We start from the raw sequence: 27,091 nt of genomic DNA, 5'->3' as shown, positions 1-27,091 counted from the left end.
AGTTCTAACATTTATAGACTTCCATAAAGCGTTTGCTACTATCGAACTACCCGCACTTCTAAAGACATTGGAAGAGTATCGAATTGATCATAGATACACTAATATTATAGAAAATATACAGATTGAACGAATTTAAAACGGAACATACAATTTAATATATGTCTGTTTGAACTGCATTTGAAATAGTAGACCAATATAAAACTTGGACAAAAATAAATCCATACCCGGTGATAGACATTGTATAAAATATCGTTCAACTATCTGTCTCCTTTAAAGGAAAGAGGAGCTTGCCTAATAGTCGGAGAGATAGAGCCGAAATTTTGAACTGATCAGTAATAAGACATTTCTCTATTAGAATATATTCATTGTAACTGGGTTAAGACTTTGCCTTACAGGCGGACGCCCCTCGTGGTACACGAGGTGGCTATACAGGGATGAAGTTACAAAGGTACAAGTACAGGTACAGGGGTACAAAGGACGGACGCGAGAGTGGATACAAAAGGGGTGGCGGACAGGGGTGAAATTGCAATTTTTTGGGGAAAAATTAACGATAAGTAATTTGTCCGCCATTTTCATGGCTCATTATTTAGCCCCTAAAAACTCTAAATCGAAAAGAGCGGACAGCTGGGTTGTTACAGGGAGCCATAAAACGGGATCAAATGTACCACTTGCCTGCGCATTTTAGGTCTCGGTAACAATTTTCAAACTGATTTTATTATGATATTTTTATACCGATTGATTTGAAAATTTGTATGCTCACTTCTGAAAAGCGTCAAGTAGAGTTTTCCTCAAAATTTTCCAAAAAAATTTCCGTAAATGAAAATTTTCGTAATTTTTTGGGATAAAATCTAATTTGTAGAATCCTTTCGATTTTCTGTCAGTTATACCATGATTTTTTTCCAAAAATTTGCAAACGATTTTTCCGATAAGAAAAAAAAATTAGAAAAACTTTTCTAAAACATTTGATAAAACTCTTCGTCATCGTCTGAATCTTTTATAGAATATTTTGTAGTTTTAAAATGATATTATGATAATGTTTTTTTTTTCAAACTAAAGTCATATTTACTTTACAAATCACATTTTTTTCTTAAATATACCTCTGGGCAAATTTTCAGCCATATTATCGATCGTTAATTTTTCCGAAAAAAATGACAACTTCATCCCCGTATAGCCACCCCCTGTACCACGAGGGGCGTCCGCCTGTAAGACAAAGTCTTAACCCAGTTACAATGAATATATTCCAATAGAGAAATGTCATATTACTGATCAGTTCAAAATTTCGGCTCTATCTCTTGGACTATAAGGAAGCGATAAGTGGTTTGACAGCATAATAACTGCTTGTGTAGTCTAGTTTTTTCAGTGATTCTAGGCAACCTATTTGGGTGGAGTTTTGACTTGTTCTTGAAAGAATTTAGAATCCAGCAGCCCGCTGAAGTATTGGATTTTTATAATATAATTATTTGACAACCTTTTGTTGGCCAACCACCTAGAGCGGAGTTGAGCCGAAATACATTGATTTCGTATGTTCCGTTTTAAATTCGTTCAATCTGTATACAGAAATGCTACAACAACTATAAATCCGCACTAATAAGATATATATCAGGAGAGGTATTTGACAGGGAGATAGTATGTCGCCTAAGTTGTTCATTACTGTACTTGAACATGCTTTGAAGTCACTGGAATGGGAAAGTAAAGGAATAAATATTGATGGTGAGATGCTTAGTCATCTACGATTCGCAGATGATATTGTTCTGATTTTAGATGACCTAAAGGCTGCCAGTGATATGTTGAATGAACTCAGCGATGCAGCACGTAAAGTAGGTCTAAATATTAACTACCAAAAGACAGAAATGATGACTAATTTAGTTCCGAGCCATCCTTTAAGGGTAGAAGACGTCGAAATTAAAATTGTTGACAGCTACAAATACCTTGGATATACGGTAAAAATTAGCAGAGATAATCAAACTGCTGAGCTGCTAAGAAGAATAACACTGGGATAAGCAGTATATAAAAGACTGCATGATATTTTTAAAGGTGATATACCTATCAGCTTAAAAAGAAGAGCCTTTAATCAGTGTGTCCTGCCTGTCCTTACATATGGCGCAGAGACACTTACCCTAACAAGGACATCTACACGAACAAACGAAGACATTCTAAAACACATAGCCAAAATTAAATGGAGGTGGGCAGGACACGTCGCTAGAATGAAGGATAATAGGTGGACTAAAAACATCTTGGAATGGAGACCGAGAGCGGATAGACGAAACCCGGGAAGACCACCCACAAGATGGACTGACGACATAAAGAGGATTTGTACCAACTGGATTGCAGCAGCGCAAGATAGATCTGACTGAATGGAGGTTTTTCGAGGAGGCCTATGTTCAGCAGTGGACGACTATGGGCTGATGATGATGATGATGATGAAAACAGCATTGTAGCTACAAAAACTGAAAAAAATGTATAAATATTTTTTGTAGATCCAGCGCCACCCATATGTTGCAGGATCTCAAACGAGAACCTTTATGGCCATATGGCCATTAGCATCTTTTTTTTCAGTTCATTTAAAGTTCACTGGACAAATATATTATCTTGTATCTTTTTCCAGGCATCATTAACTGCATTTCAATTTTTATGTTCTTTATGTTTCGTCATCCAAATGACCGGCTCATTTTTATAAAAAATTTTATATGAGCCTGCCAATTATTTATACATTTCGTTTGAGCGCCTATGCAAGACAAGTATTGTATGTACTTCGCAAGTGTATGAATAATCGTGCTCCCTTTGACTCGAGTCATTTTTACTGACAACAAATGGAAAACCAACGAGTGGCATCGGGTAACAAATAATTGTACGAGTAACCCACTCATACGACATGGCAAGTATAGGCAAGCGATCTTATTCGCCAAGTACACGAGTCGTTTGAGTCCGGCTTAAAATAAGTAGTCTAAATTTTTTTACAGATAAAGGAAGGCTCATCCTTTAAAACGCACTTTGAAAAGATGGAATCGGCCAACTAGGCTAGCCTAGGAAATTTTTTAAAGTTATAAACAATTTATTTAAATTAAACGTCATTTTAAAATATAATAAATTAATAATTATAATAAAATTGCTGAAATAAATTATTTTTAATATGTAAATTATTATGTAAATTATATATATATATATATATATATATATATATATATATATATATATATATATATTGTTGTAGTAGTTGATGCAGTCAACAAATCTTCTTCAAGGACAGTAAGTTCCCCAGGTAAAGAAAACACAACTATTCTTTTAATGTGCAACGCAGCTGACTGTAGAGCCAGCCACACCATTAATAATATTTAAAGGCAAGCATTTGTGGAACTAGTGGATTGTACTTACAAAGCAGATTTTCCAGTTATTGTTTATGTTGCCAGTAAGAAAGGCTGGATGAAGAGTGATATTTTTACACTTTACACTGATATTTTAACTACTTCCGGAAAACTTTGAGTCCAGCACTTGGTCTATAACGTCCCGTTTTAATCATTTATGATGGTCACTCAACCCATAAAAGGTTGGAAATACTTGAAGCAGCGATCAAGAACAACTTAACTATATTTAAACTACCACCACACAGCAGTCATCTCTTGCAACCATTAGATCTGTCTGATTTTCGGTCATTTAAACTAAAATGGGACGAAAAGTTAATATCTTGGCTAACACATGTGGGTCAAAAACTGCCAAACAGAATGTTTTCGCAGTTTCTCTGCGAAACCTGGAAAGTTATTTAAACAGAAGTTATAGAGGGTTGATTTCGAAAAGGTGGAATTTTCTTAATTAACAAAAATGTTATACCAGACAAAGCTTTCCCACCAGAAGCACTAAAAAGATAGAACGTTTCTCAAAGTGCTATCCGTGTTAACGGGAATTCGATAGCAGATGACACTGTAGTGGCTTCTACATCAAAAGAAGAAAGTGCTGCAAAAGAACCTAGTGTTAACGTATCATTTGAGAACTTGTTCATCTAAGTCGGAGACAACAAAAAAGTCCCGAGTATGTCCTGGTTCTGAAATATTAACCTCAGAAGAAACAGTAAGTCGACTAAAAAAAAAACAGTTAAAAATCAACACTACCAAAACCAGCTAAAAGAAATAAAAAAAGATCAACTTCGTCAAACAACACATATTTGCAACCTACATCTCCACCTTACATGAATTCCGATAATTTTGAAAAGTTTTGGTATGAATTTGAAGATGATAATAACATTAAAGATGTTGACCAAACTATAACTCCTTATTCGTGGGTACTAATCAGATATCAAAACAGCAGTACTGACAGCGGCAGCGTCCACCCTGAAAAACAAGAAAAACGCGAGAAGAGGAGCATGGTTCGATGTCAAGCGCAGACAAGCAATAGAGGAAAGAAATGAAGCACACCAAATGTATATAATAATACGGGAAAGACGAACATTATTTGAAGTCGCAAGACGGAAAGCAGACAAGATATGTAGAAATAAAAAAGAGCCTATGAAAATCGACAAATAGAAAAAATGGAAGAAATTTCAAAAACAACGAAATTAGAGAGGCTTAAGAATACCTAAAAAAAATAAAAAGTGGGTATAAACCTTAAACAATACAAACTATGTAAAGATGAAAGTGGGTAACGAATCAGTGACCAACAGAAAGTCACAGAAACCTGGAAGCATTATGTTTAGACCCTACTTAATACACAAGTAGACAGGGAAGATGAAGTGGGTACAAACTATGCAGAAGAGAATGTAGTAGAAGCTCCAACCATAGAGGAAGTTCTCGAAGCTATTAAGGTCCAGAAGAACAATAGAGCCACGAGAGTTGACGAAATACCAGCAGAATTGTATAAGGTAGGTGTCGATTACCTAGCAAGTCACATCCACGCACTCATCAAAGACATATGGCAAGAAGAGAATATACCCGACGACTGGAAGAAAAGTATAGTATGCCCGATCTATAAAAAACGAGACAAACTCCAGTGCAAAAACTACCGTGGAATTTCTCTACAATGTACAGCATATAAAGTCCTCACGTATATTATAAACCAGCGGCTCCAACCACTAGCAGAAAATATTATTGGAGAGTATCAGACGGGCTTCCGACGGGGTAGATCGACACTGGATCAAATTTACAGTCAAACATATTTTGAGTAAATCATGGGAACATGACATTGATGTTCATAACGTGTTTGTAGACTTCAAACAGGCATACAACTCAGTCAAAAGGAACAAACTCTGCAATATATAAGCTGAATTGGCAATACCACACAAGCTAATTAGACTCATTAAAGCCACAATGGATAAAACTCAGGCATGTGTACGAATACAAAACCACCGGAAAGACTTTTTCCAAAATTTCGCAGGGAGATGGGTTGTCCCCAACTTTGTTTAACCTGGCACTGCAGTATGCGGTAACTGACCAACCGAACGGTTCAACTGGACGCTTATGCCGATGATATTAATATTATGAGTAGAACATCAACAGGAGCACAGGAAACATACACAGAGTTAAAAACGCAAACAAAACGGCTAGGTCTGAAAATTAACACAGAAAAAACAAAAATAATGATAAAGACGAGAAGAAATATAGTCCCACAATACATTATACATGAAGATGACATTGAAACAGTTGGAAAGTTAACATACCTGGGAGTAGAAATATATGCCGACGGATCAGGAGATGGAGAAATACGGAAGAGAATAACACAGGCAAACAGAGCTTATTTTGTCCTCTCCCATAGCTTTCGGTATAAAAATGTCCACCGAACATACCGAATACAAAGATAAGAATCTATAAAGCCTTAATTCAACCAATAGGCCTCTACCTATGGCCGTGAAGCATGGATCATGAAAGAAACATCCAAAAGCAAAATCGACACATTCGAAAGAAAAGTAAGGAGGAGAATACTAGGACCTGTGAGAGAAAACGGAATCTTCAGAAATCGATACAACAACGAGCTTTATCAACTTTATAAGGAAGCACTATTCTCAGACTTCATTAGAATTCAAAGATTGCAGTGGGCCGGACATGTGATAAGAATGGGAGAGGACAGGCTAACAAAAAGAGCACTGAATGCTAGAATGCAGAGAAAGAGACCGGTTGGAAAGCCAAGAAAGCGCTGGGAAGACACAGTAAACAGAGACGCACAAGCCCTTTTAGGATTCCTTGTATGAAGAAGATCAGCCACAGACAAGCAAGGGTGAAGGCAAAAAATAAAGTAGGCCAAGGCTCAATTTGGGCTGTAGTGCCGTAGAAGAAGAAGAAGAAGTCAGATATTGCACCAAAAAAGTAATAAAGCATTTTGTTGGAATGGTTACAGAGTCATGCGATGATGGTTGGACAGTAAAGTTCACACGATTTGCAAAAAATGCATTTTCATGGCCAGTAATGGAGGACATAGAGACTGTAGACCAAAGTGATATTGTCTTGGTTTTGCCAGAACCAACTGTCAATAGACGCGGTTCTTTTATATTCTCAGTTTCTTTTAAAGAATACAATTTATCTTCTTAATTGATTTTTTGATTTTAATATTTGTTGTACTTAAGTACCAAGAAAATATGTTTTTTTAGATAATTAATTTTGTTAGAATATTGGTTTTCTTTACGATCAATCTTTATACTTTAAATTTTATACCTTTACCCCGTAATGTATTGAATAACGTACTTATAGGTTGGTATACATAATTATTACTCTTGTCCCAAACTTCGACGTAAATATGATATACTGACATAATTAAAAAAAAAAATGCGTAACATTTTTCACAAAAAGTTGCGTGTATATGAAAGATAAGGTCAATTAATCAATTGTTCAATTTTTTGTTTTATCATTGTTCCATTAAAAATGCAAGTTTTACCCGTATGAAAGTGAACTATTCAAAAATTAAATCACATTTACCCCACTTCACCGGTTTAATGGTAACCATTTTTGACAATAAATTGTTAATATGTAATTAAAAAACAACGCCTAAATTTCTGCAGAACGAAAAAACTCAAATTAAATACGTGGCTATTGCGAAGTTTTGAGAAAAACTTTTTTCCCTCGAATTATACATTTTAAAAAGAATAATTACAATATACTCTGCTCAACTCAAGAATTTCTAATAAATTAAAACAAACTTTTACCAACTTCGTAAGTTGTCTATTGTGCAAAAATAAGCTTTGCAATTAAAAGCAAAATAAAAATAAAAAATTAGAATTAAAAAGCTTTATTAAAAAAATATGTACATGCATAACGGCAAACAAATTAAATATGTACAAAAATAATATGTAAATCAAACAAAATAAGGAAAACACCACATCCATATTATCACCATACCATTTTCCTAATATATTTTCTTGAACGACCAACCGAGCCTGGAGATTTTTAGGTTTACTGTTCCACCATCGGCCCTAAAAGAATCAATAGTTTATTTGTAAATGTAAACCTACTTTACTGTAGATAAATGCTTAAAGTAATAATTATAATATTTAATTTTTTTATTATAATAGCAACAAATAATCAAAAACTGCAGAAAATAACAGAAAGATTCTGTACCAAACTATATACAAGTAGTTAACAAATAAGAACAGTCAACAGCATCAGCGAAAAAGACTGATCAACCAAGGATCAGAGCTTATGCCGTATACAACTCAAGAAGAAATCGGAAAATAAGAAAGCCTGGGCGAAGCTGGCGTAATGATAGAGGCTGTAACACTTGGAGAAGAAACTTTATAAAACGAATTAAAGACTAATTTATTCTATATCTTCAAAATCGAATAATCCCATCTCAGTAGAGCAAACTCAGTGTTCAACGGACAAGTTCCAGGTAACCCCCCCCATCCTCCGACAAAGATTTTACAATACCTTGCCGCGATGTCTGTGGAATAATGGGCCGTGGAAGTGATGACGTAGATTTTATTGACATCTGTCAGTTTCACTTTCCAAACAAACATTATTTAGTGTGGATAATTTGTATTTTTCGTTATTTTTTCATTTTTTTTACAGAATCTTTCCGCTTTTTGCAATATCTAAGTATTCTAATAGTTACTACAACAATTTTACAAGGTTGTGTAAATAATAAAGCATGTTGTTTTATAAAAATATCAATAAAATGCCTGTATCAATAAAGTAAGGTTAGAATGTCTTTAATTTAAACTTTTAAACTATATTTCATAGAAATAGAACACTGAATTATGATGGTATTATCGTAAAAAACACTATACTTAAAAGAAAAAGCAGCAGAGGAAGCAAAATGTTAACTTTATAGAAATTAAAAAGTCTTGAATTGGGCATTTCAACTTTTGTTTGGAAAGTAATTGACAGTTGTGACGTCACACTTCCACTGTTCATTCTAATTAATCTAAGGAGTTTAAAAATTAACTCCTATTATCAAGTAATAAATATATACATTATAAATTATTTGTTTTAGTGTTAGTGTAAATGAATTAAAATAAGTGTTAGAATATTGTACATAAACTAAAGACTGTAAATACATTTTATGACAATGAAATAATGTTTATCTTTATAAGAGTTAATCTAAATTCTTACATTGTAATAGTCATAAAGCATTTGGTGGGCCCATTTTTTATGTTCTTTGAATCTTTCAGACGCTGCTTCCTTTAACAAATTATCCTTCCACTGAATACCCAGTACCTTACCAGTTAAGGTCCAATGAAGGAATGGAGCTAAGTACTTATTTATTCTAGACCAAGTTATGCACGCTGGAGCCCAAGAAACTAAAACATCACATAGAGACGTTTTTTCTAAAATAAATACAAGATCAAAATCTACATCTATATAAAAAAAATAAAAATATAATGTAAGTCTAGACAACTTATTACCAAATGTTGTGTCTGTATGGAAATGTTCATCGAAAGCTAATAAATCTATCATTTCTGAGTCAGTTAGGCTATGCTTTGTACAGGTTAATAGAGCCAGAGCGTGTTGAACTTGAGTTTCTCCTAAAATTGTTTCTAGTTCTTCTAGCATTTGATGTAGTTGATCGTTGACGTGTCCTTTTGGAACGATTTCGTGTTCTTTATCCACCCACCACGATGTTTGCCATGCTAAAACCTAAAAGAGCAAATGCTAGATGTTATTTTTTTAAAAACTTACCAAATTAGATGTAAAAATATAGGAAAACCTTTAACAATTATAATTATTTTTCTTTAACCGCTTAACAATTTATCCCAAGTATGCTCGGCCAAACAATTTTTAACAAAAATTATTAACCCGAGATATCTCGCGCTGAATGTTGACTGAACAGCTGAACAGTAGCAAACCGTTTAAAATCGTTTTAAATAGTGGCATAAAATATATTAAAACGTTTAAACTCATCTATGGTGGGTAAACTTGTACCAGGCCACCATCCACCACGCTGAGCGCAGTGGTACGGATAGCTAACGGTAACGATTTAGTACATGGTAAAGATAGTTCAAACACTCCTGACCATGGAGCTGCGCGAAGGCGGAGTCAAATTCACGTAAAGGCAGAAAGGTTCTATTGTAAGTGAAATTATACAGTGCATAGTACAATGCGTTTTGCATGGAAGTGGGGACTAAACCAAATTTCGTCTACTGCGCCGTGGTCAGGAGTGCTTGCACTATCTCTACATGTCTGAACATTAAAAAAGGCGTATTGCAGTTTATCGCAGTTTGTTTCTTTTATTTATGGCGATGGCGAGATAAAAGAGATATAATTATGCATTTTACTGTCCATAAGACAGATACTATAGTTTAAAAAAAATGAAATGAAGAAAGGGTAAAACCAATAGTAGTAAATGACTACTATTCTACAATGGGAGGAGTTGATAGAGTTGACCAGCATATCAGCGATTACTCTATAACTAGAAAACGTGGAAAGGTATACTACAAGAAAATATTCTACCGTCTGATAGAGTTATGTCTTTGGAACTCTTATTTGTTATATAACAAGAAAAATGGAGGACAATATACACCATTACAATTTCGCATAAATGTGATTGAAATGATATTTGAAACCTATCACTCCAGTATAATCGTTTTATCTAATAGACGTTTTCCAAAATATGTTCCTCCAACACAGAAGAAAAATGACCCGACACGTCAATGTGCAATGTGTAGCAGAAAAAGGGATAACACCGGAAAAAGAGTTCGAAAAGTAACGAGATATATGTGTCCTAACTGTCAAATGCCATTATGTGTTGTGCCATGCTTCTAGACTATCACTATTGGCAAACAACGTTTTTAGCACTTTACTTTCCTTTGACGAGATAACTCGGGATAATAATTTTGGTCTTTGTAAAGGGTTAATTTTTTTTTTATTTTAATAATTTTAATTTAAGAAAAAAATAATTTTTTCTTTAATATGTCTTATTTTTTTGTTAATTTACGTTTTTCGTTACTTTTATATATTAAAATATACCAATAAAGAAATCAGTAGAACTGTTAAAACTAGTGAAAGCGGATAACTTGGAAGTATTGGCAGATTTATTCATCACGGTGTACAATACGGGAATAATACCACAAGAGTGGCTGAAGTCAGCATTTATAACCATCCCTAAAAAACAAGCAGCAAAAGAGTGCTCTGATTATCGAACACTGAGCCTCAGAGTCATACTTTAAAAGCACTGATGAAAGTAATACATAAGAGAATATACGAAAGGCTAGGGAGGATATTAGCGAGACGCAGTTCGGGTTCCGAAATGGAATGGGTACTCGAGAAGGACTATTTGCCATCAACATATTAATTCAGCGATGTCGGGATGTAACCGTTGATCTACACTTGTGCTTTGTTGATTACGAAAAAGCTTTCGATAAAGTGAGACATGAAAAACTAATATCAATACGTATGAACAAGCGCATTGACAGTAAAATTATAAATATAGTGCAAACATTATATTGGAACCAAAGTGCCATAGTTCAAATTGATGGGCAACACTCAGAAGAAATGAAGATCTGTAGAGGAGTTAGACAGGGATGTGTTTTATCGCCACTTTTGTTTAACTTATATTCTGAAGAAATTTTCCAAAACACGCTCAATAATATCAAAGCGGGAGTTACCGTTAACGGAAAATTAATTAACAACTTACGATATGCAGACGACACTGGGATCATAGCAACGAGTATAGAAGATCTACAACATCTTATCGAAAGCTTAAGTATGAATAGTGCTGAGATGGGAATTACTATAAACGCTAAAAAAACGAAATACATGCTAATTACAAAAAGACCACAAAATATACATCACCTATTGACAATCAATGGTAACGTGATAGAACAAGTAGAAAAATATCAGTACTTGGGAACTTTGATCAATGAAACCAATGATCATAATCCAGAAATAAACAGGCGAATAGAGATTGCCAGATCAGCATTTATACGAATGAAGCCACTCCTAACGTGCAAAAATCTAAACTTGGGGATCAGACTACGTACCATTCGCTGTTATATATTTTCAATATTATTATATGAAGCTGAGCCTTGGACATTAAAAAAATGCAATTTAAAAAGAATGGAGGCTTTCGAACTCTGGTTATACCGCAGAGTATTAAAAATATCATGGACTGATAGAATTACAAATAAAGAAGTACTGAGGAGGGTTGGTAAAGAAACAGAACTAATCATCACTGTACAAACCAGAAAACTGGAATACCTAGGCCACGTGATGAGGGGACCAAAATATGAAATTTTGAGAGCTTATGGTTGAAGAATCTACGTGATTGGTATCAATGCAGATCGATTGATTTGTTTAGAGCAGCAAGCTCAAAAATAAAAATAGCCATTATGATTGCCAACCTCCGTAGGGAGACGGCACGCTAAGAAGAAGAATAAAAAAATTGTCACATTTTTCATAGATTTTTTTCAAAGTACTTCGTAAGGCAAGCCGTTAAATCTCTTAGAAATCAGCTTCCCAAATTATATTTCTTCAACTTGAGTCACACTAATAGTATAAAATCAAATATAATATAATTCGAATATAAATTCAAGTAGGGGAGAGTGTTGTACCTCGGACCGGGTTGTACCTCGGGTCAGTTGACTTTCTTTCTTACCCACTGCAGATTTCTCTTCGATTTGGTTGAATTAGTGGTTTAATAATATCAGCGGTAGATGGCATCTAAATACACTTATCAAAAAATTGCAGCGTGGTGACTTGCAGAGCGTTTTGTGTTTTGTTTGATCGTAAGTAAATTATTTACCTATTTGTTATCTGTTAAAATCCGCTTCAAATGTAAATATATATATTTTATTATTATCTGTAATGGACAATATATATTTACGCTTGATAATCATGAATGTATTTTTTGTCTAAACGCATAACCTAATATTAGAAAACAAAAAACAGCTGAAATTGTTACGTTGTGTACCTTGGGTCACCGGTAGGTCGTGTACCTTGGACCGGACCAAGGTACAATCTTATTGCGAATTAACATTATTTTGACTTTTATTTAAATTAATTGGTGTGTCTGTTACCAAAAAAACCTTTTATTATTGTTTCAGATAGTCATTTTAAAATGCCGAGAAGTAAAGTGGGTATCAAAAGACCACATTTAAATGCCCAGGATTTAACTGCAGCCGCAAATAAATGCATAAGTGGTGAATTATCAATTAGGGAAGCAGCAAAGTGCTATAACATATCAAAAACCACGCTGATCAGGCACGTAAAATCCTTCAGGCAGTCGGGGGCTTCAGAATTTTCTTATGTTGCTGCCAATAATGTAAAACAAGTTTTTAATAAAGAAGAGGAAGCTGAGTTAAAAATATATCTTCTCACTGCTGCACGCCTCCACTATGGTTTGACGAAAATGGAAGTTCGTACTTTAGCATACCAGTATGCAACTGCAAATAACAAGTCTTATCCGCCTTCTTGGGACCAAAAAAAGATAACTGGCAAGGAATGGCTGAGGCAGTTTCTTAGAAGACATGAAGATTTATCACTTCGTAAACCAGAACCTACAAGTTTGGCCAGATCAACATCCTTCAATAAAACAAATATATCTTCCTTTTTTAAGAACTACAAAGAAGCTTTGTCTCGTGGAGATTTTTCCCCAGAAAAAATTTGGAATTGTGACGAGACAGGGTTAACGACTGTCCATGTACCACCAAAAATTGTAGGACCTAAGGGAATAAAACAATTAGGTCAAATGACAAGTGGAGAGCGAGGTCAAAATGTAACCTTGATAGCCTCAATAAATGCAATCGGAAATCATATTCCGCCAATGATGATATTTCCGTGGGTTAATTTTAAGCCTCACATGCTAAAAGGTTGTCCAGTTGGAACTATAGGAGGTGCAAATTCGTCCGGCTGGTCAAACGAAATATTGTTTTTGGAATACCTACAACACTTTAAAAATCATGTGAAACCAACAGTTGAAAATCCAGTTATATTACTTTTGGATAATCACGATAGCCACGTGAATGTAAGTGTCATTAATTTCTGTAAGAAGAATGGAATTCTACCGATAACGTTTCATCCCCACACCAGCCACAAAATGCAACCGCTCGATCGAACAGTTTTTGGACCGATGAAAACTTACTATAATACCGCCTGTAGTGAGTGGATGATTATGCACCCTGGACAACCTATTACGATTTACGATATAGCCGAACTTGCAGGTAAGGCATTTCCAAAAGCATTTACTACATCTAATATCCAGAAGGGATTTGAGGTGAGCGGTCTCTATCCCGTCAATGAAAACATTTTTGAAGATAATGAGTTTCTGTCTTCGTATGTAACTGATCGTCCTTTAAACCAGCTTACTGACAGTCGCGAGCAAGTTAATGTTGAACAGGACAGGGAAAAAACTAAAACTACAGTTAATGAAATGGAAGTCTCTACTCCTTCTACCTCAAATATTCGTCAAGCAGGAACTTCAGGAAGTTCTATTACACCTGAAATGTTGCGACCCTATTCAAAGGCACCTGTTCGCAAAAAGAAGTTAGGAAGAGCAAGAGGAAAGTCACGAATACTTACCGATACTCCAGAGAAAGATGAAATAGCTACGCTTAAAAAGGGAAAGACGGTATCATTTGAGAAAGTGCAGGCAGTTACAAAGCAAATAGCGACAGAAGATATACAAAATGTGCCAAAGAGAGCTGCTAAGTATGAAAGTGAATCAAGTTCAAGTGATGGAGGTACATTTGAGGACTTGGTAACTAGAGAAGAAGAATTATTAAATGACCAAAAAATATATGACTTATCTGAAAATAACGAGATTAAAAAAGGAGACTTTGTTTTAGTGAAAGTGGCAGGGAAGAAATCTTTTGTTTATTATGTTGCCGAGATACTGAACAGTGGAATTAATAATGAACTTAGATATTTACGTAGAATTCTAGATTCCAATAAGTTTATAAACGACTCAACCGAGACTTATGATTTTTTACGCAATGATATTGTACGTAAACTTCCACAACCGCACAAAATAAGCGGAACTGCACGTCACGATGCGCACCTGAAATTTAATGTTAAATTTAGCTGATATAATGTCAAATAAGTTTTTATTTACTAAATTAATCATTAGTTAATCATAATGTTCTGATTATTTTGAGATATTCAATAAAACATTTCAAGATTTGTTCTATTTTTTTTTATAACTGACCCAAGGTACAATATAATGCTGGTCCAAGGTACAATATATGCTGGTCCAAGGTACATTACCAGTTTGTACCTTGGGTCAACATGCAAGGGCCTGCTAAAATATATTTTTTAACTAACTACTAAGCTTAAAATGTGTCAATAAAAAGAAAGCATGTAGCCAAATAGACAAAGTAACTAATACATTGGATAAACTTTGCAAATATATAATTTTAGGATTTAGAAAAAAATAAAAACTAAAAATTGACCCAAGGTACAACACTCTCCCCTACCTATGTCAAAAATTCTCGAGCAACGATGTAAAATAATTCGAAGTTGTGAAGTAAATGGTTTATTGCTAGCTTCAAAATAAATACACTTGACGTAAACTTAGAATATGAATAAATATAGAATATGAATCTTTCTTTCTTACCTTAGAGTATAAAGGAATGGTACATTCTTGGACAGATTTCAATACGCAGTCTTGAATTTTAGAGTTAACGCTATGATTATATTGCATGACGCTAGACATCAGGATACCCTTGGCTTCGGTTTCTCCGAGAAGAGGCATCTGTATAAAATTGTCTTGGTCAAGCTTTTCGCTAATTTTGGCGTGCATATCACTTTGCTCTGATACAGAGATTATTAATTTAATATTATCTGGCAAAACCGTGGGTAGCCAGTCTATGCTTTTAGAACTGTACGCTCGTACTTGATCCAGACCGTCCAATAAGATTATTAGCGGTCTTTGCAGGCAACTTGCTGTTAGTAGATTTGGAAGTACTTTTTGGTAGGTTTCTATGTTCTGAAAAATAAATACAGAAATATTAAATTAACGTCTATCAATAGTTCCAACTAGCAATGTTTTTATTAAAGAATTGATATATTACAATGCTTATGGAGCAATGAGGGGAAAGAGAAAAACAGACGAAAGTGGACCAAGAACCACAAATATATAATATAGACTAGAAGCAGAATTTTGGAAGATCAGCAGTTATTACTTGATAGGGTGAATAGCATAGGTAAAAAATATGGCCTCAAAATCAACATTTTGAAAACGAAATATATGGTCATTCTCATTAGCAGAAACCCTCCAGAAAACCCGATAATATGCATAGGTGACGATCGCATAAAACGCGTGAAAACTTTTAAATACCTTGGCACCACAATCAATGACCAATTGGATCCACAACAAGAGATAAAAACCCGAATACAAATGGCAAGACAAGCTTTTGTGAAATTCAGACCGCTCCTATGTAATCAAAACCTAAATTTCGAAATACGCTACAAAATGGTCAAGTGCTACATATGGTCCATCTTGCTTTATGGCATGGAAACGTGGACTTTGAAAAAAACATCTATCAACAAACTTGAAGCATTTGAAATGTGGTCATTGAGAAGAATGATGCGCATACCTTGGGTGGATAGAGTTCGAAACGATGAAGTCCTTAAGAGAGCCGGCGTGGAAAGAGAACTCTTTGAATTAATTAAAAAACGCAAGATTGGTTACCTTGGGCACATATTGAGAGGAGCAAAATATGAAATACCACAGTTAATCCTACAAGGGAAGATCGAAGGTAGGAGAGGAGCCGGCCGCAAATAATTATCCTGGTTAAGGAATATTAAAGAATGGACAGGAATACACAGTACAGGCGAGCTGTGTCACGCCGCCAAGAACAGAATTCTAGTAATGAGATAGTCGCCTACGCACTTTGGTGTATGGCATGTTAAGAAGAAGAAGAAGCAGAATGCTTATATGGAACTACTACAGAAAAACACACAAAAAGCTAAATACATAATTAACCTTAAGTAAACTAATGTTAGACGATTAGATCGTTTATGTTATTTATTTAAAGATTTCAGTATCTAAAGATATCCCTTATATACCATTTAGAACCTTCAAATATCTGTGTAAGCTTTTTACGTGAAACAAATGATTTTTTTATATATAGACTAGTGTATAATATTTGTATACTTACGTGAGTACAATGGCATTTGTGACCGTAATTTAAAATGGAACACTGATTAGTAATTGAACTTAAAAGCTGTTCTACTGTACTAGATTGGGCGCTGATGCCAATAAATCTAACTATTAAAAACGCCTCTGGTAGCCATTGTTGGCAGCACTGCGCTACTCGGGCCAACAGAGTAGTTTTTCCGCATCCACTGGGTCCGTAAATTACTAATGGATTTGTACTACTTCCATTTATATACCTAAAATAAACGATAAAAAAATAACATATATTAGTAAAGGATGGATTTGTGCAAATTACCCCTTAACTTCGTTGATGGTTTTTTCTCTATCGGTGCTGCATTGAGCTGCCTTTTGACAAAAAGTGGTCTGTTGATTTAGTTCTTCAAACAACGTGGCCTCAATACCAAAACTCGGTTTTAGCATAGTTTTGCTCTGGTGCTCATCTATTATCGTATTAATCATTTCACTAAGATGTTTCTTCAAATGATGTATTACATTAGCTAAATATTCTTCATGTTCTGGTATTTGAATGTTTAAACCACCCTCGACGTACTTCACTGGTATCCTTACTATATGTTTTTCAGCCAATTGATTCTAAAACAAAACACGTGCTATTATTATACCCTTTATATGTTTGGGATTATTTTGATAGTACCTTTAAGTCTTTTTGTAAAATATCTAATCTTCTGTGTGCTTCAGCTTCTCCCGGACTCATGTTGTCTGGAGTTTTTGCTGTTGGAGTGTAAACTCTATTTAACCATATACATCTCTTAGCTAGTTCCTGACTCATAAATACTGTATTATGTACTTCCTAGAATATAAAAAAAACTTAATGTTTCGTAGCCATTCGAAGAATTATTGTAAAACTAAAGGGAGCACATTATTATCAACAATATATTGCCTAAAATGTCTTAATGTAACTAAATGACGATATTGTAATATTAATTTAAATGGAGTAGTGATATTTTCTAGTAGAACAGCAGATTTTGGATAATCAAAACAAATTACGAGTGCGGTTAAATTTAAAACAACTGAACTGAAAAGTCCGGTCCAGTCGATGGACGATCTATAAAATGATTCTTAAAACCCAAGCAAGGTAGATTGAGAATTACATTATAATTTTATTACAAAATATTGTTCTGAAGTATTTTCTTGTGACATTTAAATGCAATTACTATTCTTATTGGGAATAAGCCACAATTTAAGTTTCAAATAAGTTTTTTTTGACGTTTCAATTTCTACTTCGGAAATAATTCTCAAAATACAAAACACTAATAAATTAAACAAATTTTGTTTTTTGTTACTCGGTAAAAAGTTTTTCTAATAATTTAATTTTATCTGACTCATTTATATTCACAATTCAGACATATTATACATTTTAAAGTATACTTCATCTAATTTACAAACCGTTGCACGTCATCCGCGTCATAGTCCGTGAGGTTACATGATACCAACACGAAATATTTAGGCGGTAGGTGTGTTCTTTTTTAGAATCACTTTGCCGAGGATACTGGCATTACAGCCACTAAAGTTTATTCGTTTACCAAATTCCCATCAGTAAACATGAGCACGTGTTGATATTCGCCGTCTCATTCGTCAAGAGGCTATTAAATGTAATTTATTACCGTAAGCGAGACAGATTCTCATGTTACAGATCCCAACTTGCCGTCATTTTAAATTCAAATTGTATCGTGTTGATTTTTAAGTTAATATATTGTGTTATATTTATGTTATAGTTGTTGTTAAGTTATTTACTGGTCGTGTTATTTTTTAGAGTTTAGTTTAATTGTTATATAATGATTAAATTTTAAGAAATTCTTACACTAACAGTTTCAAAAGTAAATATATTTAATAATATTAATTATATTATTATTAATATTATTATTAATATAATTAATAATAATAATATTAATAATATTTAATTATATATTTAATACATTTGTGTTATACAGTAAACTGTATAAGAATAAAAGAACAGTAGTTCTAAATTTTAGTAAGTCATAAATATTTTAATCTGTTTACTTCTTTACAATAGAATAATACCAGCCCCGTTGGGATGGCTGTCAACATCCGGTATTTAGGTACTAAACTGTATAACTTTATTAACTTTCCCGAATATTTTATTTTTGTAAGGAGATTTTATAGAAATATATCCTATAAAATATATCTCAAATGGTGATTAAGTTGTCAATATGAATAAGTCAGATAAAATAAAATTATTAGAAGAATTTTTTTACCAAGTAACAAAAACAAAATGTATTTAATTTATTGGTATTTCGTATTTTGAGTTAACGATTTCCAAAGTGGAACTCGAAACTTCAAAATAAACTTATTTTAAACTAAAATTGTGGCTTATTCCCAATAAAAATGATAAATTACAATATTATGCCACAAGAAAATAGCCTAAGAATAATTTTTATTTTAAATAAAAACACACACACACACACACACACACACACACACACACACACAAGCGTACAACCCAGCTCATACAGAGATATGTGTGTTAACCATTCCTTCATTTCGTCTTTTCTACACCCCATAGTGGGACATTTTTGCACTTGGACATTGTGGTATGATGCATTGTCTATAACCAATACACTACGGGCTGGTATATTAGGAATAAGTTTTTCATATTTTATAATTATTCTAGTTCATTTCGCTATGATAATCTCCAGACTTCGTACCAGATTTAAATGTCAAACATGCGTTTTTTATGAACCCCATTTGGCCGCCGGCGTGAACAATAATCAGCCTTTGCCCTTTGGACACTGGCTTGTGCAAACCTTCGGTGGTATTGTCTCCCCAGTATCTGTCATGGGTATGAGAGGAATGAATATAAGTTTCATCCATGTAAATTATGGGCCGATTTTCTTCCCTATATTGTTTGATATTTCTGAGAAACTTCCTCCGGAGAACTTGTATATCGGGTTTTCCATTAGGATTTTCCTGTTATTCTTCGCTTTCTTCCATCGAAATCCCATATCTCTCATCACTTTTCTCAAAGTTTCATGCAACCCTGTATAAATATTGTCTTCATTAATTTTTTTTGTTATATGTCGCAATGTAGGAACTTGTTTTTCCGTGACATAATAATTTATTATTATACGCCGAAGTAAACCTTTGTCAAAATCGCCCAAGTTGGATTTTGGGGCAGATCTCATTCTTTTATTAGGCGTCGAAAATGATGTAGAAGCACCTTCTTCTGTATTTTTCATTTCACGAAAGATCCGTTTTATAGTGGCTATACTTACTCCCGTTGCTAAGGAAGCACGCTCTTGAACTTTTCTAAAATCTTTAACATGCGGATTTTGCATCGCTTCTCTTGCATAAAAGTAATTACATTTGCTATTACCTCCCTCGTTTGTCCAGACAAGACTTTGCCTTCTAATTTTGAATGAAAATCCATGTTTATAATTTAAAATACCTAACAATAATTATTTAAAAAGTCAAATCTATTGTAATACGATATTTCTTCAACACACAGCAACTTTAAACATAAGTAAAATAAAAAAAACTTTGTCGCAGACTATACAAGTACCTTGCACTTCGAAGGGCCAAGAAATAATAAGGACGAATTGTGTTGTGGTCGAATGCGCATCGTGGGTGGAGCCTAATTTCAAATCGGCCAAGTATCACGTTAAATTTATTAAGCAATACCTGCAGAGAACAACCCAACACACGTTATTGGATGTGTCTCTGTTATTCCAGGATACCTGTTTGATTTTACACAATAATGGCTCCTCAGTGACAGTTTAGTCTATTTTTGCATATTTATTTAGAAAGATTAAAGAAACAATAATGGTACCTGTTCAACTACTGTTGTTAAATAAGTATCTTTCAGTTCTTGAGAAAAAACGGTAATTAACACGGCCAACATCTTGTCTATCTCACTAGCCCATTCAGCAAAAGCCTTTTCTCTATCTTGAAGCGACGTCTCTTTAAAACCAGGAATGTGACAAGAAATTGGACGCAGTCTATAGCATGGCGGTTGAGCATGACTATCTAACATATACCTTAAAACGACATTGTTATTACTTTAAATATTCGGTACTTGAAAAACCTGTTTACCATTTGGATAAAAGTCCTTGGGCTGATTGATTTTCGGCGCTTTCCATCGCTATGTTAAAATCTTGAGTTTCTATGGTAATTGGCAATAATTGAGTGCCTAAGGAGTTATTTAAAAATAACACAGGAATTATGTAAGCTACTTCCATTTGCCCTACAATATAACATTTTAAAGTTAATTTCAAATGTTTAATTAATTTTTAAAATAATAATTCACCAAGGTCGTTAATTATATAAAAGAATTAAAAATAATACAATTAAATATGAAAATATAACTAAAAACGTAGATTTTTTAAAGCAATTTTTAAACTGAAATTGCAATAAATGAGGAGGTGTCAATCAAAATCAATCATGTCCATAAAAATCAAAAAATGAGTTAGCAGCTGTTTCATAATATAAAGAGTGAATCCTATTCTATGGTGTTTTCGGTTTCGGTTAAAAAAAATCATGTCCTGTTTAAAATGAATACACAATATTAGGTTCCCAAATCAAATAAAATCATGTCCACAGTTGGTTTCAATCATACCACCACATGTCCATTCAGCTAATAGGAGTGCCCCGATTTGGTCACGTGATTTGACCATGTCAACACATTGTCTGTGTTTTCCCTCTAGGTTATGTCGATAGCGAGTATTGAGTTTGTATTGCACTGTGGTTTAATTTTAATATTATTATAGTAGTTTTTATTAAATAAAATTGAAATTTTCCATGGATGAAGAAAACTTAGTGAGAGTGGGCGATGCCAATGAAGGATCTCGTAAAAATAAAAAGACTGTGGATAAAAAAACTAGAGCCAAGCTTAAGCGATACAGTACTCCAGTGGGATGTCGTGTGTTTGTTCTATGTAAACACATGAACAAAGGTATAAAATCTGCATTAGTTAGGCCTATAGATGCTATTTTTGTTCGAAATATCCTCTACAAAATACCTGACAAAAACACGCAAGATAACACCATTGCCAGTTGGATAAATCAACGTAACATAAAGCGGCGAAGGCCTAGGCCTACCTCTGAAAAATCAAAGGCTAAAAGTTTTAGTGTACAATATTCTATACTTTCATCAACCGGTAAAGTTATACCTGTGTGTAGGAAACTTTTCATGCATATTACCATGGTGAAGGGAACAAGATTGACTAATATTTCTAAAAAGGTGAAAGAGGAAAAGGCTGTTAAGGATCAGAGGGGTGGCGATAGGAAGAGTCACAAATCTGCTGCGAACAAGGAATCAGTCCGCCTTTTTTTGAGAAATTTAAGAGGAAAAGAAAGCCATTATAATCGAAAAAAATCGAAAAGGATTTATCTTGGTGCAGACTTAAACATTAAGAAGTTGTGGCTAATATACAATGATTCTTTACTTGATAATCTTAAAGTTAAGAAATCTATGTTTAGGAGAGTTTTCAATGAATTAAATATCGGATTTTCATCACCAGCTTCTGACGTTTGCAGTACATGCAATAAAATAGATCTTCAGCTGAAAATTGAGAAGGCTAAAGCTGTGAAAGACTTGGTAGTGGTCAACCAATTTATGATGGAGAAAAGAATACACAGATTAAGAGCTAATGCTTTTTATGGGCTCTTAAAGGAAAACAAAGAAAATGAGGTTACTTTCTGTTTTGATCTCCAGCAAATTCAAGCACTTCCCAAAACTCCTATTCAAGACGCGTTCTACAAAAGACAATTAAGTTTTTACTCTTTTTGCATTGTAGCATCAAACGCACAAAACCCCATATTTTACGTATGGACTGAAGAACTTGCAGGAAGGGGTGCGACCGAAGTTTCATCTGCACTTATAAATTTCTTGAACTCCGCTAATTTTTCAAATGTAACAAGACTGAATCTGTTCTATGATGGGTGTGCCGGTCAAAACAAAAACGATGCCGTTGTTTACACATTAGTGTATTACTTAGGATCAGTGCAAAATGCTTTAGAGGAGATTGTTCTAACATACCCTGTTCGCGGGCATAGCTTCCTCCCCGCTGATCGGGTATTCGGAAGGGTTGAAAAGTTACTCAGGAAGCAGCCTACCATTGCAACAAAGGAAGAGTACTACAATGTATATAGTTCTGTTGGAGAAGTACGGAAACTTGGAGAGGATTGGGGATTGATTGATGCTAAAAGTTTGGCTACACGATTTAAAAACATTGAAATGATATCTGCAAAGAAGAGGATTTTTGTGAGGAATGAGAAAGCTGTCAACCGCAATGGACAAGAACTTACTTAACAGCCTTTCCCTCTTTCACCTTTTTAGAAATATTAGTCAATCTTGTTCCCTTCACCATGGTAATATGCATGAAAAGTTTCCTACACACAGGTATAACTTTACCGGTTGATGAAAGTATAGAATATTGTACACTAAAACTTTTAGCCTTTGATTTTTCAGAGGTAGGCGCCTTCGCCGCTTTATGTTACGTTGATTTATCCAACTGGTAATGGTGTTATCTTGCGTGTTTTTGTCAGGTATTTTGTAGAGGATATTTCGAACAAAAATAGCATCTATAGGCCTAACTAATGCACATTTCATACCTTTGTTCATGTGTTTACATGGAACAAACACACGACATCCCACTGGAGTACTGTATCGCTTAAGCTTGGCTCTAGTTTTTTTATCCAGTCTTTTTATTTTTACGAGATCCTTCATTGGCATCGCCCACTCTCACTAAGTTTTCTTCATCCATGGAAAATTTCAATTTTATTTAATAAAAACTACTATAATAATATTAAAATTAAACCTCAGTGCAATACGAACTCAATACTCACTATCGACATAACCTAGAGGGAAAACACAGACAATGTGTTGACATGGTCAAATCACGTGACCAAATCGGGGCACTCCTATTAGCTGAATGGACATGTGGTGGTATGATTGAAACCAACTGTGGACATGACTTCATTTGATTTGGGAACCTACTATTGTGTATTCATTTTAAACAGGACATGATTTTTTTTAATCGAAACCGAAAACACCATAGAATAGGATTCACTCTTTATATTATGAAACAGCTGCTAACTCATTTTTTGACTTTTATGGACATGATTGATTTTAATTGACACCTCCTCAAATTTTGAATTAAATTTTAAGAAATACGAGCACTGGTTTCCTTTACACTCTGTATACTGAAGTTTGAATGTGATGAGTTTGGTACGGTTGTACTCAGAAAATATGGGCTTTTAATTTTTTAGATAAAATTATTTCTATTTAGAAAAATTATCTATGACGCCACATCTGCTAAGGTAAAAGTTTTTTTTTCCAAAAAGATTAAAAACAAAAACAAAAATCGACCTCTCTAAGCTTTAACTCTGAAAATAATTAGGTCATGAGATAATAGACTGTTTCCACACTTTATGAACGTACTGTAATTACAAAAAAATTACATTTTGATGCAATAAAGACCAAACAAATCCAAAAATATAAAAATAATTTATTCTTAATTCTATTACTTGTTAGTTCTCCTATACATAACTCTGGAAATTCGTGGTCCTGCTGTTTTTCTAGAAGAGTTTTCCAATGCAGATCCACGATGTGTAACTCGTAACCCCTTGATCTACAGTTTGCTCTTAATTCGGGGTAAATGGTATTGTGTAGTGCTCCTTTCTCAACATTACAATCTAAAAAATAATTTAAATATGAAAATAAATTGAGTAGCTGTCAACAATATGGGATAACTAATTACTAGAAAAGTTTAATAAAAAAACAAACATTTTAAAATTTTTGACGTGTTGTTGGCAGGGACATGAATATTTTAAGAAAAAACATCAATACTACTATTCAAAATCGTATATCAACATGATGCCAGATATTTAATAAGCATAATGGTGGTAGTTAAATGTAACAGCTTTAAAAATAATTTAATTAAGAATTATTTATTTTGACTTTTAGCATTGGCACTTCTCTTTGATACGTGAAGTTTTTTTGAAATATTTATTTTGCACAACTATAATTCCATACAGAGAAATAAGGTTAAAAAGAAACAAAAAAGTGTTGGAAAATGAAAATACAAGTGAGAGTAATTACTAGACTTCGGCAAATATGCAAATAAAAATGTAGAAAATATGCGCATAAATATGCACGTGTTTACCCGAAAATATGCAAATATTTTACAAAATATGCATACAAATAAATAAAAAAATCGTAAAATAGTAACAATTTTATTTAAAAAAAAAGTGTACATAACTAAATATTTCCTACTATTCATTAAGATTTACATTTATTTTAAGTAACTACATCATTTTTAAGTATGAATAAACTTATTTAGAATTATGGTAACAATAAATGACCAAGTGGTGTTCAAAATTTTCTAACAAAAACTTGTGCTTTCTGTCTGAGTACATATATTTATATATGGAAAAACTTCGTTCAACATCAACTGATGTAACGGGAGCATTTTTCAAACTAACCAAAACATTTGGTTCTAAATTAATTGTTTCCGAAATATTTCCAGCTAGAACACTGACTACTTCAGAAAGAATATGGTAACCTTTATTTTTTTCCATAGTAGCTTCAAATTTTTTTAAAATATCTTTTCCAATATTACCTCTAACGTTCCGACAACATGACGCAAATTCTTTTATTAATGCTGTACTTTCGAACAATGACAGTTTTGGTGATTCTAACTGAGTAATTGTTTTTTGAACAAAACTAAAATTTGATTTTATAAATTAAAGTTCTTGTTGAAGCAAGTTACTCTGAAAAGTTTGTTTAGAATCCAAAAGAGATTGGGAACTTTCATCTGTTAACGTATCAATTATGTTCTTTATTTTAACAAAATGATCTGCATAAAAATTAGCTGCTTCTAACCATGTTCCCCATCGCGTTAAAATAGGTTGTGGTGGAAGAGGAATGTTAGGTAGCATTTCTTTATAAAGTTGAATTCTTATAGGAGATTTAAGAAATACTTTTTTGACACTGGATATCATGGTATTTACAAGAGGAAACTTTTTTCGTATTTCCTCTGCAACTCTGTTTAATCCATGCGCTACACAAGTAACATGTATTAAATCTGGGAAAAATATTTTTAAATTTTGTCCTGCTTTCACCATATAAGGAGCAGCATCCGATAAAATAAGCAGTAATTTATTAGAAGGAATAGTTGTCGGAAGAAAAAAAGTTGCTAATGTTTCTTGTATAAAACGCGAAATTGTTAAAGCATTTGTTTTCTCAAGTTGCTGGCATGAAATAAGATGAGATTTTGGTAAGGTATCTTCTTTAAGAACACCAATCAATAAATGAGCAATATACTTTCCTGAGGAATCAGTGGTTTCGTCTACAGATATGTAAAAATAATTATCTGCAATTTCTTCCTTAATATTAATTAACACCGACGAGTATAGCCCGTTCACATTATTTCTTCTTAGAGACCGATCACTTGGAACATTAAGTTTGCAATATTTTTTTAGAAACAAACTAAAATTTACATTTGCTAATTTTGAAAGCGGTATGTTTGCAGACACTAATGCGCGACACAAGTCTTCATTAAAAGTTTCTTGCTCATCTAATTTTTTTGAAGTAGATTGGAAACATTTAGCCATTGAAGTTTGATGTTTTCCTCCTATTTTTCCTTTTTTTGCAATGTGTGAAGCAGTTCTCACATGTTGGTCTATCTGAAATTTCTTCTCACATGCTATCTATAAATAAAAATAAAAACCTTTATTTTAACCCAACCTTTAAAATATAAAAATATACAAGGTGTTTTTGGTTAATCAAATAACTGGTTTGGAAAAAAAACACTCGCTAAGTGTTTTAAATGCAGTATTAATCCACAAATTAGTTTTTGTTACTAACCATTAGTACATCATATAACTTATTTTAAAATTCAACAAAAGTTTTTTTTTTTTGTTAATTCAATTACAATAAAAATAATTGTGTTTTAGAATAGCTGACTTCATAAAAAAAAAGTAAAGGTGAAAAATTTTTCTAAATACACACCATTGTATTGTACCATGGACAATTTTTTCTCACTAAAGGAAGCTATTTTTCATTTAAAAACAACCTACGAGTACTAAATTTCAAGTAAATACGTTTATTGGTTTTAAAGTTATTGTTGTTATTAACTAAAAGAATTTAATTTTTTTTAATTTTAACACCCTGTATCTCGAAAAGTAAATAAGTTTGACCCCTCATTAACTATATCGTTTTGTTCAATTTTTCGAGAAGTATCTACAGTCAAACGTTGTAAGTGTCATTTGGAAACACCCTGTATGTATGAAATATTAGATATTTAATAGAAAATATTAGATACTTACAATTTTGCCACAGACTGAACAGTAGATTTTTCCCATATCCATAGACAGCTCTTTATAAGGTTTAATCCAAGTTGAAGCACTGGTTGTTTTAGGCATTATAAAATCACAATCTTCCTTTTTGTTACGCACAACGAGTGTTTACGCTTTGAATATCAAAACAAAAATGATTTACAAATCTGAGCATCAAATTAGAAATGTTTAGGTACCTAATTCAATAAACTGGGAGATTTTGGAAAATCCCTAAATTAGGAACAAAACTATTAGCCGTTTACCTGCTGTTA

The 27,091-nt window shown here is 33.4% G+C and overlaps 1 protein-coding gene across 3 annotated transcripts in view; it reads right to left on the bottom strand.

Moving 5' to 3' along the window:
• Nucleotides 1-27,091, bottom strand: part of LOC140443185 (NACHT and WD repeat domain-containing protein 2) — a 93,601-nt gene that overhangs the window by 22,289 nt on the left and 44,221 nt on the right. For 2 of the 3 annotated variants that reach the window (XM_072534286.1, XM_072534288.1), the window contains 10 exons: nucleotides 24,009-24,176; nucleotides 20,575-20,725; nucleotides 20,312-20,519; nucleotides 17,159-17,314; nucleotides 16,802-17,097; nucleotides 16,508-16,742; nucleotides 14,962-15,333; nucleotides 8,819-9,050; nucleotides 8,526-8,740; nucleotides 7,314-7,387 (listed from right to left, as the gene is read on the bottom strand). In XM_072534286.1, coding sequence (XP_072390387.1) covers nucleotides 7,314-7,387; nucleotides 8,526-8,740; nucleotides 8,819-9,050; nucleotides 14,962-15,333; nucleotides 16,508-16,742; nucleotides 16,802-17,097; nucleotides 17,159-17,314; nucleotides 20,312-20,519; nucleotides 20,575-20,725; nucleotides 24,009-24,176 — 2,107 coding nt within the window. The remainder of the gene's footprint in view (nucleotides 1-7,313; nucleotides 7,388-8,525; nucleotides 8,741-8,818; nucleotides 9,051-14,961; nucleotides 15,334-16,507; nucleotides 16,743-16,801; nucleotides 17,098-17,158; nucleotides 17,315-20,311; nucleotides 20,520-20,574; nucleotides 20,726-24,008; nucleotides 24,177-27,091) is intronic. The other variant, XM_072534287.1, reaches the window with a different exon arrangement.

Source organism: Diabrotica undecimpunctata, chromosome 6, assembly GCF_040954645.1.
Source record: "Diabrotica undecimpunctata isolate CICGRU chromosome 6, icDiaUnde3, whole genome shotgun sequence".
NCBI lineage: Eukaryota > Metazoa > Arthropoda > Insecta > Coleoptera > Chrysomelidae > Diabrotica > Diabrotica undecimpunctata.
Note: the sequence above shows the minus strand (reverse complement) of the source record. Positions and strands in the feature narration are given on the sequence as shown.